Raw genomic sequence first — 15,840 nt, forward strand, 5'->3', positions numbered from 1 at the left:
AACCTACAATTCTAACCAGGGTGGTTCTCTAGCCATTACCTACCATGCCAGATTTACTCTTGACTCTGTGTATCTGTGTGTGTGTGTGTGTGTGTGTGTGTGTGTGTGTGTGTGTGTGTGTGTTTTCTGCTCTTCCTCTTACTCCTTCCCCTCATTCTTCTTCCAATTGCTTTTTTGAATTCTACACATCCATCAAGGACCTCTACAAGATTTTGCCTCAGTATTTCCCGTAGCATAACTAGTATTGGCAGATATGTGTATCATCTGCACTATTATTTATTTAGTATTTTTAATTGAAGCACTTTTTATTCTTAAATTTGTTTGAAAATGAAACCATCATAAATTAAAAACTAGTTAACTTGTATAAACAAGAGCTATAAAATCGCTATGATGTAAGCAAAATAAAATTAAATTCTAGCTAGATTGTGTTACTTCCCAAAGGCTCTCTGTTTAAGGCTTGCTTATCCTTGTTTTAAAAAATAAATCAAATACTTACCTGGAAGGGGAGACATCATATCACCAAGACAGTTTTCCAAGGGTCAGCCTTTGCCATTGCACTTCGGATGTGCTATTTCCCAGAATGTGGGAAACTGAACTACATAATTTGTGGTCGTGGTGAACTGCATTCTCATTTTCCCCCAACAGAAATAAAATAAACAGAAAGAAAGCTGAAAAAAAAATAACTTTCTAATTGAGTGTTTCAATCTTATTTAATGCCACCTTCCAGTATCACCTTTTGGAATCTTTCATACGATGCTATGCATCTCATCCTTTGGAAAACATTAATTTCTCTGATATCTCGGTCTCATCATTTCTTTTGTGCATGGCACTATTTATCTATGCCACTTGTTTGGGAATTTAGTCATAATGTTTCTTATATACTTCTTAATTAGTTTGTATCATTTATTGTGGGCAGATACAAGAGGAATTCTCAAGATAACAGTCTTAGTTTAGCCAAATGAGAAATAATCTCATGTAAAATGACTCAGTCAATGTCATGTATGGGAGAATGATAAGGAAAACTTGAATTGTTTACAGTAAATTATTTTTAAGCGAATCAGCAAAGAATTATATATGGGAATAACTGTACATATATTTTTCCTGGACCTGTTAATGAAACATCATGTTCTACACACAGCTCTACATATTCCTTGTAAGATAGGAATATTTAGCAAAGTTATATGTTTATCGTTTAAGCTTTCTGTTTTAAAAGCTAATTATGTGAGTAAAATTTAGCTTTGGATTAATGTGGATTAAATTTTAGCAGTTTAGAAGTTCATTTGCATTCCAATTAGAAACAGATTTTAATTTGCCAACCATCTTAACTAAGGTTTTGGCCTTTAGTAAACATCTAAGTTTGAGAATAGGTTAACAATGCATTATGCTCATTTGCTATTTGACTTCTTTTACTGCTTCTATAGATTAGAGCTTGGCTCTTTCTCAAAGCACGTGTATTATGAAAGTTATAAATAAAAACTAGGAATAATTATAGTTATCTTCACTTTCATTAATTCCTATAACTTTAACCATATTTATAGCAGTCATTGCCATTAAGCTTTTATATCCATGAATTGAGTTCAAATATGAAAGTGTCATATGCCATATGAAAACACTGTATTATCTTCAAAATAAAAGGTACATATTCCAGTATTGATTAATTATTTGAGGTTTGCAGAATTTTGTCCTCAAAATAATACATTCATTCATATGTGAAATTCTGGACATCTTAAGACTCAGTATAAGGGTTTTGAATCGGTATGTTTTTTTTTTTCTGGTACACCTTAAGGCATTGTTATTTTTCTTTTATATAAGTACTTCTAAAATTATTATACATTTTGGAAGGCTAATGAAAACACAAATAAAGGATATGAATTTAAATATTTTTCATTCTCAACACAATAGAAACAGACTTAGATATAGAGAACAAACTGATAGTTGCTGCATGGGAGGGGAGTTGGAGGGCTGAGTGAAAAAAGTAAAGAGACTAAGAAGTGCAAATTGGTAGTTACAAAATAGTCATGCAGACGTGAAGTACAGCTAGAGCATATAGTCAATAATACCTTGAATCTATGTATAGAGCCCGATGGACACTAGACTAATTGAGGATCACTTCATAAATTATATACATGTCTAATCACTATACTATACACCTGAAACTAATACAAAATAATATTGAATGTCAACTTTAATTAGCAATTTAAAAATTTTAATTCTCAATGAAATCTATCAGCAAGAAAGTTTATGACCTGATATTAAATACAAGAGGAACAAAGGATTTTGATTTTTTATTCTCATCTTCTAGCAGCTGATAAATATTTTGGCTGCATCTTCCAAATACAACATTATTCCATGTTCAAAAATATTTTAACTAGTTACCAAAAGTAGGACTTTATTATAAAAGCTTTCCTTTCAGAACAGTTTAGTGGAAGGAAAATCTATTTTAGTAAAAAAGGATGGATATTAGAACCAACAGACCTGAATTATAATCATTGCCTCCCTCTTTGAGAAAGTAGTTTAACTTCTCAGAAAATATTTTCAGATGTGCAAAATGATGATAATAGACATTAATAAATAATATGTGAAATTGATCATAAGAGTTGCTTTAAAAATGGTAGCTATGATTATCTAACTAGCTATTTTAAAGAAAGTAATTTTCTCTTAAAATTAAATTTAGGTAGGTATTATTTATTATTATTATTATTATTATTATTATTATTAATATCTGTTCTCATTTGTTCATTTCATATGGTTTTACTAGAGGCCTATTTTGCCATGTCCTGGGAGTGGGCACTGGAATCAAGGCTCTGGGTAAAGGAAGAAATCTTGGATGGACCTAAAGGGTATTATGCTAAATGAAATAAGACAGATAAAGACAAATACAATATGATTTCATTTATATATGGAATCTAAAAACAAAATAAATGAAAAACAAGAGAAAGCAGAAACAGACACAGAGAATAAAAAACAGACCCATGGTACAGAGAACAAACTGATGGCTGCCAAAGGGGAGGGAGGTGGAGGGATGGGTGAAAAGGTGAAGGGGTGCAAACTTCCAGTTATAAAACAAGTAAGTCACAGCGACATAATGTACATCATAGGGAATAGTTGTCAATAATATCATAACTGTATGGTGATAGACGGGTGCTAGACATACAGTGGTGATCACATTGTACTGTATATAAACGTTGAATCAATATGTTGCACACCCAAAACTAATATATTTTATATCTACTATAATTTAACTTAAAAAGTAAAAAGAAAAAGAAATCTCTGTCCCCATAAAGTTTACATTCTAACAACAACAACAAAAATTTTTAATAAAGTGTCACTGTAGTAAGAAGGTACTGTTGAGCAAATGAAGCAGAGTGGTGATCTAGTGTGAAAGGACACAAGACAACTAGATAAGTAGGTTGGAAGAAACTTCTCTAAGTGATGACATCTGAGCAGAGTCGTGAAAAGGTTTGAGAGAATAACCCTGAGACTTAGGGAAGAGCAAGTAGAGAAGCCTGAAGCAGGCGCCCCCTTCCCTTCCTTTTTGATCTAAATGGGCTGCATGGTAAGAGATGAATTGAAGAGCAAGAGCCCATCTCCTGTGAAGACTTATCAGCCTTAGTCGGAAGAATAGAGAGCCAATGGAGCAGCCAAGTTTACATTTGAAAAGATTTTTCTAGGTAGCTGTTGCAAATACTGAGAGGGAAACTATGGGTTCCAAATGAACGGTAGCTGATTAAGTGGTGAGACATATTTGGAATATATTTCGAAGTTGATGGGGATGAGAAAAAGAAGAGTATCCAAAGAGGCCACTACTTTTTTGGCTTTTGCAACTAGGGGAAAATTTGGTATGCACTGAATCAAGACAATAAGGAACGAGGTAGATTTAAGGCTACCTGTTAAGAGTTTTGTTTTGAGCATGTTAAATTTGAGATGCTGAAAGACAGTCAAGTGAAGATAGAAAGAAGGCAAAATATTTTAAACATGACAAATCTTATTCAAGGTGCATATACTCAAAGTTGTTAAAGTGAACTTTGATTATAGTTCTCTCAAGTAACTTTACTTGTAGAAAGCTCTTTTGGACTGTATTTACTTTAAGGGAATTCCCTAAGTTTCAAAGGTATCTGTCTAAACTTTTCTGAATCTTCTCCAGGTCAGGAGATGCCTCAGATCTTACTAGGAATAGGACACCTGGCAGCACCACTCATGAAGCACTTACCGAAGGATCTGTAGTTGTCTGTCTTATTTTTGGCATATTCAAGATATGGGGCTATACCAGATGCTCTAAAGCAGGATTCAGCAAACTGTGTCCCACTGGCCACATCCAGCCCCCACCTGTTTTCCTAAGTAGAGTTTCCTTGGAACAGAGATGTACCTATACTTCAGGTATTATATTTGGCTACATTCAGCCTAGAATGACAAAGTCGAGTAGTTGCCACGGAGACTTAGGGCCCACCATCTCTAAAATATTTACTGTTTGGCTCTTTAAGAAAAAGTTTGTTGACCCCTGATCTAAAGTATCTTTTAATCATGAAGCTTCATGATTTTATAATTTGAGGAAAAGTGAATCAGAAATGAGCTAAGTTCTATGTCCATTTGCCACCAAAAACAATTATGAGTAGATATCATATTCAACTTTTGATTTTAGTAATTTTCTTTTCTTCCCTCTAAAGCTGAGAATCAGAATTCAACTAAAACAACAGGAAAACCTGTTACATCAGGTAAGTTCATGTTTTTCTTTCCTCCGAAGATGTTCATGTGTAAAATCCTAAGAATGAGACAAAGTAGATGAATCAGTTTGTGGTCAGGGTAAAACAGTACAAGGGAAAATATTACACGGCAACTAAAATGTTTATGAAGATCTTGCTTAAAAAAAAAAAAAAAAAGACAGACAAGGAGAACATTCAAGGATGTGACTGAATGCTCTGTGGCTAGAGTGAGTGGAATCAGTCCTGATAAATGTATGAATCCCATGGAATTGTCCTCTGCCCAGAACCCACTGTTTGTTCCTGGTCTGTTTCTATGGTTGGCACACCCTCTCCCAGAAGTATAGTATGTCTGTGAATAGTCTTCTCCATATTTCCTAACAAAACCTGGTCCTGGCATCCAAAGAGATGATATAATAAACCACAGTTAACAGCCTAAAATGTTGTCACTCCAATAAGTGCTCATGTTTTGCCATCCTTAGTTTTAAACTGAATAAATTTCAAATGATGGAGCAACAGGTACTGTAAAAGATGACTGGGCAGGGGAAGATGGTTCCATTGACTCTTCCTGTAATTTTGAAATCATAATTATTTGCTGGATTTTTTTCTTCCTACATGCTACCTGGTATTTTAATAAATGACAAATCTCTTAGAGTCTCAATCCTGTTCACCTTTGGTAGTTATAAAATAAGAAATACATGAAATAAACCTAGAAAATCATGTAACTTTAAACAAATTGGAAAAATAAAACCATAAAATTTGAGTGACTCTGATAGCATTTTCACAGCAAATGTCCTAAATACTCTTCATAGTCTATCCTCTACTTCTTGTGTTCAAGAAATTTAAAATTGAAATGATTGTGATTCTTTTATTTATCTTCCACAAAATACATTTCATAAATAAGTTATTTTTATATTATTCTCTGTATATCACTTCATCACCATATTTTTATTCTTATTTCCATCGACAAAGTTTAGAAATGCACTAGAAAAAGCACTGGGTAAAACAAAGCAAAACAAAATGTAAAAACAGTACATCCAGACAGAGGGCAGTTTTGCATTGGCTAATGCTGTGCCTGTTCTGGAGAAGTCCTTCCCGTCTGCTTCATGGATTGGTTACCCAGGAGAAGCTACAGATGGAGAATTGGGAAGCTGCCAAAATCCTCAGCTCCTTTTAAAGAGGAACTAAGGCATCCTTTATTTTATTTAGAAAAGTCGTATTTACAAAATTCCAGCTTTAACTATAATCGATTTTTAAATGTAATGAAAAACCTGTGTAGACTATTTTAATTTTGAGTTACAGGAAGTAGGTCTCCTAAAACAGATAATAAAAGATTGGAAAGTGGGCTAGAAAAAAATGAAGTTGATGTTATAAGCCACAAGAAAAGTCAGTGTCAAACTTCAGATACATGTCGTGCTAAAGAAGAAATCTAGACACACTCGAAAAGAGTTTATTAACAAGGTATTCATTATATCTTGTTAACAATTATAACTTAGGGTTTAAAATTTTCAGTCATATATATTTATCAAAGATGTTCAAATATCAAATTTGTGAAATATCACTCATATGACCAAGAATAGGAATCTTAAAATAATTAGTATTTCTCTTTTAGGTAGAAGTTGAGATAGAATTCCAGCACACGGAATATTAGTACTGCTTCTTTTTTATAAATATAAGCTAATTTACATTTAGTGTTTGACTAGATCATCCATAGTTCTCACACTTGATATTTTCTTTCATATTATACATACAGCTTAATTTTCTTGAAAATTTATGTTTTTACCACTCACTTCAAAAACTATAATAAGGGTCTAGAAATCGAGGATCTTTTTGGGGAATTCAAAATAAATAAAGCAACAACTATACATAGAATATGAATTATAAGAAATTATACGTAGATGTGATGTTTAATAGTATATAATAAAGATAGAAGAAAGATAGCCATAGTTATACGAAAATGATTGATCCAGGTCTGAAGACATATCCATTTATTCCATTCAATAGTAGGCAGTAAACAGCAGTATTTAGCAATGCTAAGCATGAGGAATTCATGCTCAGTGTCTAAAGCATGTGGGAAAGTCAAACTTCGACTGCCCACTATAACATATCTGGTAAGACTTCAGACTTAGTATGATACCCTGCTAAATATACAGAATAGTATATTCATCCAACCACCTCTGAGTCATTCAATAAAATCATTCTGTTCCATTACATGTTACACTAGCTGAGAGTTATGAGTGATATTAAGTCTGCCATTAAGCATTCCCAAAGAACACTAGTCAACAATATAGATAACTATAATGAGTCTAGGAAGTCATGTAGGTATAAAATGATATGTCATAGACAAACTTCCCCTGTAGCTGTGGTTATGTTATATAATGGATAAAGGAAAGCAGTTTAAGAAAAGGTTTATGAAAGAAGCGATCTTCCAGCTGCTAGATTATTCTGCCTACTAATTTTTCTAACACTGAGTTCAAAGCTCATAAGGAGATGGAAAGACACACTAAAAAGTGATGAAAGGCTGTTTATTCCCTAGAGACACATGCGACATCATGTGACCATTACAACAATTTTAAGCAATGATGAAATTTACTTTTCTTCAGTGTCATCATTTTTCCACAGACTTGTCTTTGTGGAAAAAAAAAAAACTATTTCTTTGATAAGAGACCTCATTCTGAAGAAAAATAGACAAATATGCCTTGGTATATTGGGAAAGGAAATAAACCATTTGCCCTCAATTTTCTGGAAAATATAACCATATTAGAATTCTTCAGAGAATCAGAGCAAATAGGTAGATAGGTAGGTAGTAGGTAGGTGGATAGATAAGTAGATAGGTAGATAGGTAGAAATAGAGATTGATCGAGATTGATAGATGACAGGTAGATGATAGATAGATAGTAGATAGACAGATGACAGATAATATAGATAGGTACAGATAGATTTCTTATAATGAATTGGCTCATACATTATAGAGAGTGAGCGAACCCAAGATCTGCAGTCAGCAAGGTGGAGGCATGGAGTCCCAGGAAAGGTGATAGTGTCATTCCAGTCCAAGTCAAAGGCCTAGAATCAGAAGAGCCAGTGATTAAGTACCAGCCTGAAAGCCAGCAGGCTTGAAGACAAAGAGCCAGTGTTTCAGTTTGAGTCAAAGACAGAGAAAGACTAATGTCCCAGCTCAAAGTAGTCAGGAAGGAAGAATTACTTCTTACTCAGCGAGGATCAGAGTTTTTATTCTATTTAGGCCTTCAATTAATTGGATGAGAGCAATCCATATTGGAGGTCAATCTGCTTTACTCAGTCACTGATTCAAAAGTTAATCCCATCCAAAAACACACTCACAGACACACCCAGAATAATGCTTGACCAAGTATCTGGTCATTCCATAGTCAAGTCAACACATAAAATTAATCATTAAAATAATATTTCCATAGTGACCAGCACAACTTGTGAAAGATCTTATTGTATCCATTTTTTCAACTTCTTTGACTGTTCCAAAACCTCAACTGCATAGTAAACATTAATTTTGATGGAAAATCAGAAGCCAGAACAGATATTACAAGTACCACCAATCCTGACCACTAGCCTTTGAAAAGGAAAACACTGTTTCCTATCATATTCATTGTGCTCAACACCCTATGTAATGCCTGGGGATTGGTTGCTGATTTCCAAGAATTTACATAACATGAAGCATGAATCATTCTATACAAAGGATTGCTTATCTAAGTATTCTAACTTCAAGTGACAGAATCTGGACATTGTTGTTCAATTAGGATCCACTTGAGCTAGAAATATGCCTATAGCAAAGCAATATCCAGAAGTTTTTGTTTTTGCTTTTTAACTTAGAAATTTTGTAGTGTTTGAAAGATTAGTTAAGGATAAAAATTCAATTATGGAGTGAGAACTATATCAGTATTTATGTAGTATGGAGGGTGTGCCATAAACTTCCATTTAGGAAAATGTATAAAGCTGGGTATGGCCAAGTTATTTATCCTCTGGTTCAAAGATCTGCTGAGTCTGCTCTGCACTGTTCTTGTGCCTCTCTGTTCTACACTCAGGTCATAAAACCTGAATCTCAACTGATTAGGCGCCCAGCATTCATTTTGCAAACAAATATATTTCAATAGTATTGTTAAGGGCGTGTGTTTCTCCAATTAACTCTACAATGCGTTTTATTTTAATGCATTAAGAATAGTTCTGTCTCCATGTGCGTATCTGCATGGTCTGGTTTGGACTATTGGAAAAAGAAAGTGTTCCATGTTTTGAAGGGAAGAATACTTTCTTGAGAGAAGCCTAAATTGAAAAAGATTATATTTCTTTTACTTTTTAATAGTTGAAATTTTATTATTTTATTATTTTTCTATTATAAAAGTAATGCATATTCATAATATAGTAAAAGAGAGGCGCACAAAAGGCATAAAGAAGTTAATTTTTTAATTGTCTATAATCCCATCCCAGGGAAAACAATGAACATTTTGGCATATTTCATCTGTCTTTTCCTCTGTGAAATAGATATTTCATGTAACAGAAATAAGAAGCAGATACTTATAATTAATTCCTACTGAAATGAAGCAGCTGAGACAGCACAGTCATGGTTGAAAGCAGACTCAAGGGCTTATATTCAAATCCTGGCTCTGCCACCTACTTGCTGTGTGACCATGGGCAAATTAGTTAATCTCTCTGGGCTTCAATTTTCACTTGGTACAATGCAAATATTAATAATGCAATAACTTAGCAAGTTAATATTCGTAAAACATTTTGAATAATGTATGGCACATAGTTTCCAATGCTCAAAAATTTTATTTTTAAAAATAATTTTATGTCCGTATTTAGGGTTGCTCACATCATATTCTCAAAAAGCGTATGACACAGAGTTACTTATTGAAATTTCTCAATGTTTTCAGTTCGCACTATCCAAATTGTGAATTAGATATAAGATGATGTATTTATGTTGGGGGAGGGTGGTGAACATTCTAAATCTTTCAGAATGCTGAGAACAAATTCATTGCTCCTTGATAATGGTGCTATTAAGAAGTAATAAGAACTTGACACATTTAAAATACATTGGCTACATGGTTTAATCGAAAATTTAAAAAAGAGTTTTAAATCATACTTGAATCTCTCACTTATTGTCAGGTGTGTTACCTTATCTCTTTGAGCCACAATATCTCTCATTTATAAAGGTTAAAATGTTTAAGAATAAGATGAATTAGTATATATGGAAGTAATTAACACAGTGCCTCATTCATTCTTCATGTATTATATATAATTTTCTGTAAATTAATAACTATATTCAAATCACAAAAGAAAAATACATCCTTCTTCTTCACATATATTTCTACAGAGTTATCAAAAGTAAATGAATCTCCATTCACACTTATTACTGGGTTGGAAGATACTATTACCTCAAGTTAGTCACACTGATGGCCCAAAGCAAAGTGAAAGAAATTTAAGATAATTTTTTTTTTGCATTTTTAAAGAATACAGCTAGATCAGACAGATAAGGTCTAATGAGAGCAAAAATTAATTTTAGTCATATGAAGGCAGAAAATTCCTCTTTGACATTTTGCCCATTAAGTAGACAGGGTGTGCCATTACGGGTGAAAATACATTCTAGCTATGACAAAATTTACATTGAAAGGAACCTGACAAGAATCTAAAATTATAAAGCTCAAGAGACTTCAGAGATCAAAGCAGCATATTTCCCTCCCAAAAGACAGAAAGGTAACAACATGTTCATAACATTTATTTTCTGTACCACTCCTGTGACACTGACTCATATAACAGGCCATTTACCTCTATAGTAACAAATGCCTACAGTAGACCATGCTTTTTTTTTCCCTGAGTGTCAAGATGCTCAGAGTCAATTCGTATGGCAATACTAGCAGCTGTATTAACTCTCAGAAGGAACCTGTTTATTTCTTCCATTTGCATTTGTTTTGATTTCCTATTTCTATTTCTCACTTTTATGGTATACATCATTGCTTAAGCTCTTCATATCTTTTTTGTTACAAGTTAGTTTATAAGTAAAATTCAATGAACAATAACATATTCTCTCTTACTTTGATGCCTGACATACTGTTTTGTCTTATTCTTATCTCTTGTTTTACATCTGTCAACGCTGAACTGTGCTTCTTACCTCCTCTTGCTAAAGTTCCTTAAATGCACTAACTAACCCTTATACTCTGCTGTAGGGCTCAGAGTAGGTGTCCATTTTTCTGTTATTGCAAAATAGATTAAAAAAAAAAACTATTAATATGGTAATTTTAAATATGCAGTAGATTAATCTAAAAAAAAAAAAAGATAATCTCATTAATACACTTTGTCTTCAACAGTAGTCACTTCTACTGCCAAAAAGTTTATGCATTCAGCAAAGACTTGTGGATACTACTTCTGGACACTGTTCTAGTGTTTGGAAACATCAGGGAGCGAAATAAAGATCCTTGCCCTTGGAGATCTTATATCTTGGTAGGGAAGACAAACTATGATTAATAAACATATTGACCTAAATAACATAGTAAGGTAGAACATGATAAGTGCTATGAGAAAGAGAAAACATAGAGCGGTTTAGGAAAGAAGGCTTATGAATGCTGGAGAGGTGCCGTTTGCATACTGAAAAACAAAAATGGTCGAGGCAGGCCTCCTCGAAAAGATTTGAGTAAATATGAGAAGTGAGTCACCCAATAGGTGGTGGGTGGGGGGGCCATCCAAGTAGAGCTAGAACTTGAGGAGATGCCTGGTATGTTTTAGAAACTGCACCAAGTAAGTGGACAGCAGGGAGGCAGGCGATTGACCAGGTAGATTCTTGAGGGTTTGATGGGTTACTGCAAGGGCTTTGGCTTTTACTGTAAGTTTAATGAAGAAACATTGTGGGGGTTGAACAAAAGGGTAACATTATCCGACTGATGTTTTATAAGTATAAATCTGAGATCTGAGGAGAGACCGTCTGATGAAGCAAGGACACCTTTTGTAAAGTTTCTAGAAGCAAGACGATGGTAGCTTAGACCAAGGTGGTCTCATGAAATCTCCAGGTGGCATGAAATCTCCAAATTCTGAATATATTTTGCAAACTCATCTGCCATTAAAATCCATGTATTCTATATGCTTTTCTCTGTGTATTATATGCCTTCCAGAAGGCCATCGAGTACTCTTTCATCTAAGTTCCTTCTCAAAAAAAGTCATGGCTTCCAGGAAGAGCCTGCTTTCATATCATTGCCAGGCTCAATTATTGGCCAGGAACAGCCTGGGAGAGGCACGGTATGAGCCCAAATGCAGGGATAGAATTTAGAGGGCAGGTGGGGAACCTTGGTCAATTACATTGTGTGCAGTGGCGTTCTGTAAGGCGCATTCTCACAGCCACCACAGGTGCCCTGGGACATCAACAATGTCTTCTGTCTTTAAAACGCTCAGTAATTTGTCTAGAAACTGGTTTATGGCAAGGGCCAAATATGTACCACTGTCAGACACCAATGGAGTAAATTTAGATACATATTATTACAACAATCTTGATTCTGAGGGTCTCTTTATTACAATAAACTTTGTTCTAAGAGTCCCTACTTCAAACGACCTGCTCTAAGTTCTGGCCTGAAGTTTGCAAACTGGATTTAAATCACAATGCAACATATCTGCAATTTAAAGATATTACAAATGCCAAAAGTCAGGGGCCAAGAGCAAACCAAGTCATGTAAGAGCACCATAGTTTCTCCAGTTTCTCCAGTTCCTGACTAAATTATGAATGTTTACTAAGAGTCTATTTCACATATTTTTAAACTTAAATTTTTTTAAATTCAACAAGTTGATTTTGGTTAAAAGGTACAACTCTCCAGGGGCCTAATCATATTATAATAATAGGATATTATTATAAGATATGTTAATAAAATAAAATATAATTTAACATATCATAATTTTATACTAATATATAATACGAATATATTAGTATCAAGTACTCTTCCAGTCAATTTAAATTTATTTTTACTCATTTAATTTTTACAACACTATAATGCAGAACTATTATAATCACCATTTGTAGATGTGAAAACTCACACAAAGAGATTAAGTGACTTGCCCAAGATTCAACAACAAATAAGTGCTAAAGTCAGATTTGAATGCAAGTACTCAGTCTTCAGAATCATGCTTTTAACTACCCACTATACCTCTCTTGAACCTCTTCTGCCTATGTTTTTTTATCACAAATGTAGAATAATAGAATCTCAATGAAACCCACAGAGATCATGAGCTCTAAAAACATCATGGTTCCCAGTATCTCAGTCATAGAAAGAATCATTTTAGGCACATGACTGGTGAATTCAACCAAGACCTATAATTTCATTGATATGACCATGCTAATCGACAAGGTTTCTCAAATTGTGAGTTAATTCCCATTTATGATGTGTTTTAAAAATTGAAATAAAAGAGAATAGAAAACACCAGAAGGCATTAGGCATTGCATGTAATAAAGGTAATGTGTGTGTGTCTGTGGTGTGTGTGTGTGTGTACTGATTCAGAAATGATTTATTAACTGAAGGCTTAAGTAAAAGAAAAACAAAAGGAAAAAAATTTAAGTCTTTGTTCCAGGATCAAATGAATCCTCCATTTAAAAAGAGTTAATTCTATTGCCTACCTATAGATCATTATCAATAATAGCTAGCACTGCACCATCAACCCATTTTAAATAGGGAAGCATGGAGCTTCATCGGAACCAGATAAATTGTTATCAGAACTGTAGCTGCCACTTAGGCTGTCTATGAGACAGTAATCAGGTAGGAGTCTTGAAAATTAACCCTTGGGAAGTCCCAGATGGATTAATGCCATTGGTTATTTAATCAGCCATCTCATTCTCCATCAACACAACCAAATGAGCATTCATCCTTACTGAAACACTTGACACTGGAAAAAAGCAACTAAAAGTACCAAGGTTTCAGCTAGTTCCTGTTCTTTCATTTAATATTCTTTTTTTCTGCCTGCTTTGTGCACTAGCCTGACGTTTTTCTTTGTTCTTATGGGCATATATCTAGCTTCCTCCCACAGATCTCTTGCATGGCAAGAATGATACAGACGTTTAAATATTGTTCTTCCCCCACAGATGTCAAAAATGCATGAGCATGTAGTGCTTCTTGGGCTGTGCGTGGCAAAGAGGGAAGGATCCAAGGTAGTCATAGGCAATATCAGTTTCCTTGATGCAATTATACATGGCCTCAATACTCCTAAGGTGGCCGCAATTACAAGAAATGCCTCTTAGTTCAGCCAAGCTGTCAGCCGCATCTTATTACATACACATCGTGGTCAGAGCTCCATTTGATGTAAGCTGAGGGTTATGCTTTTTGTATTTCAAGAACTTACCATTTAGTAGAGGGACAAGGCAAAGAGGTGTGGTAAAAAGATATCAATTCATAGAACAAAAAAAGTGTTTAGAATTTTTCTAAATATGAATTATATCTTATCCCAAATTCATTAGATATACTTATAAAATATGCTTATAAAACAATTATCTCTATTTCCTTGAAATTTATTGAGATTAGTGGATTTTAAATAAATTTTTTTGTTTTAGTCCTTCAGACCGAAGATGGCAAATGTTAGCTTAAGCAAACAAGTAATTATTATAATAAGTTTAAATTTCACATTTTCCTTGGACGGTGGGGGAAATGGAACCAAACAGCAATTACTCAAGATAAGGCACACAAATGTAAACCACTGTTGAGCTTTAAAGGTGAAAATGAAAGTATCTGATTTTTTTCCCAAACTTTCTAACCAAAGCCTCAGTTGCAACCTTTTTCTTCAACCAATAAAGTTCCATGCATTTATGTTCATTTTAAGTAAGTGACGGGGAAAAAAATCACAATCACCCGAAGTTATAACATCTAAAATGTGAATAATGCTTTTGCATAGATTTGCATCCCACAAGAATCTTGTGCAGTATATGGTACAGACTGTAGCCTAGGATAAAAGACGTACTCAAGTTTTCCTGGCAGTTTTTGAAGATCTCCAGGTTTTGTGATTTCAAATTTAATCATCATTACAGGGGGAATATTTGAACTTAGAATTTAGTGTATGATTGTATACATCCTATTATTTATTCAACAAGAAAGTGTTTTCACAGATCTTTAGAAATGCAAACTGTTAACTCTGCCAAAATAAAAAAAAAAAATCAACAAGAAGAATTAATACGATAGTCCGACTCTGGATTTATAATTTTTCCTACAGTTAACGTTCGACAACCAGATGCCTCGCCTTCTAACACCAGTCTATTGCCCTCAATATCAAAAATTCCGGAAAACACCTCACAGTCTCAAGGTATGACTTTTGTGTGCATGAGTGCAAACTTACTTTACTTAGCCCCTTCTCACCAAGAAAACCCAACCAATCTTTTTATTTTTTTTTTAAAAAAAAGCTTTATTTAGTTATAATCGATATATAAATAATGTACATCGACAAAATGGGAGTCACAAAGAAACTTTTGGGGGTGATGGATATGTCAATTACCTCTATCATGGTGGTGGTTTCATGGGTGTTTGTCCAAACCCATCAAATTGTGTGCATTAACTCCCTTTAAATCTTGACTCACAAAACAGAGCTTTTTCAAAATAAGCTAAAATATATTCACTTAAAGCATCATACTTATAGAACATAGAGGGGAGAGGGGATAAAGGAAACATTGTGAGGACTGGCCTGCCTTAACCAAAAGTGACTTAATATTTTTCTTTCTTAAAATAATAGGCACTGAGAATGCAAAAAATGCAAGCTCATCTTCAAGCAGTCCCTCTTACTCCAGTGAGTAACAGTCACATCTTTATTTATGGCAGTAGATATGTAGAATGTTTGAATGTTACCATTAAGGCAAAAGGTTTGATTATAGATAGATTTTTATCAGCTTTACTGAACCTGTAATCCCATTATAATTCTATCTAATTGCCACATGCTTTAAGAATTTTCTACTTGTGAATTTGGTTTTAATGAACACACTTTGGGAATTATTTTCTTACCTTAGTGCTAAGCAATTACAACCAAAGGTCAAGGTGAATTGATGGGGCTAGTCTCAGATAATGCAAAGTGCACAGGCAGAGAACTCCATAAAAATGCATTGTTCACCTTGACAAAACTTTGTCTTAATGTTAAAAATGGCCTTTTGAGAAATGTCTCATTTTAGCAA

General features: G+C 34.0%; 1 protein-coding gene and 1 pseudogene across 2 annotated transcripts in view; both read left to right on the plus strand.

Annotated features, from left to right (window-relative positions):
* EMCN (endomucin) overlaps positions 1-15,840 on the plus strand; it is a 92,697-nt gene that overhangs the window by 57,876 nt on the left and 18,981 nt on the right. For both annotated transcript variants that reach the window (XM_016159078.2, XM_016159079.2), the window contains exons 5-7: positions 4,665-4,712; positions 14,895-14,984; positions 15,408-15,461. In XM_016159078.2, the coding sequence (XP_016014564.1) occupies positions 4,665-4,712; positions 14,895-14,984; positions 15,408-15,461 (192 nt within the window). The remainder of the gene's footprint in view (positions 1-4,664; positions 4,713-14,894; positions 14,985-15,407; positions 15,462-15,840) is intronic.
* Positions 489-639, plus strand: LOC118608793 (annotated as a pseudogene).

This window comes from Rousettus aegyptiacus, unplaced genomic scaffold (assembly GCF_014176215.1).
Source record: "Rousettus aegyptiacus isolate mRouAeg1 unplaced genomic scaffold, mRouAeg1.p scaffold_m13_p_10, whole genome shotgun sequence".
Lineage (NCBI taxonomy): Eukaryota > Metazoa > Chordata > Mammalia > Chiroptera > Pteropodidae > Rousettus > Rousettus aegyptiacus.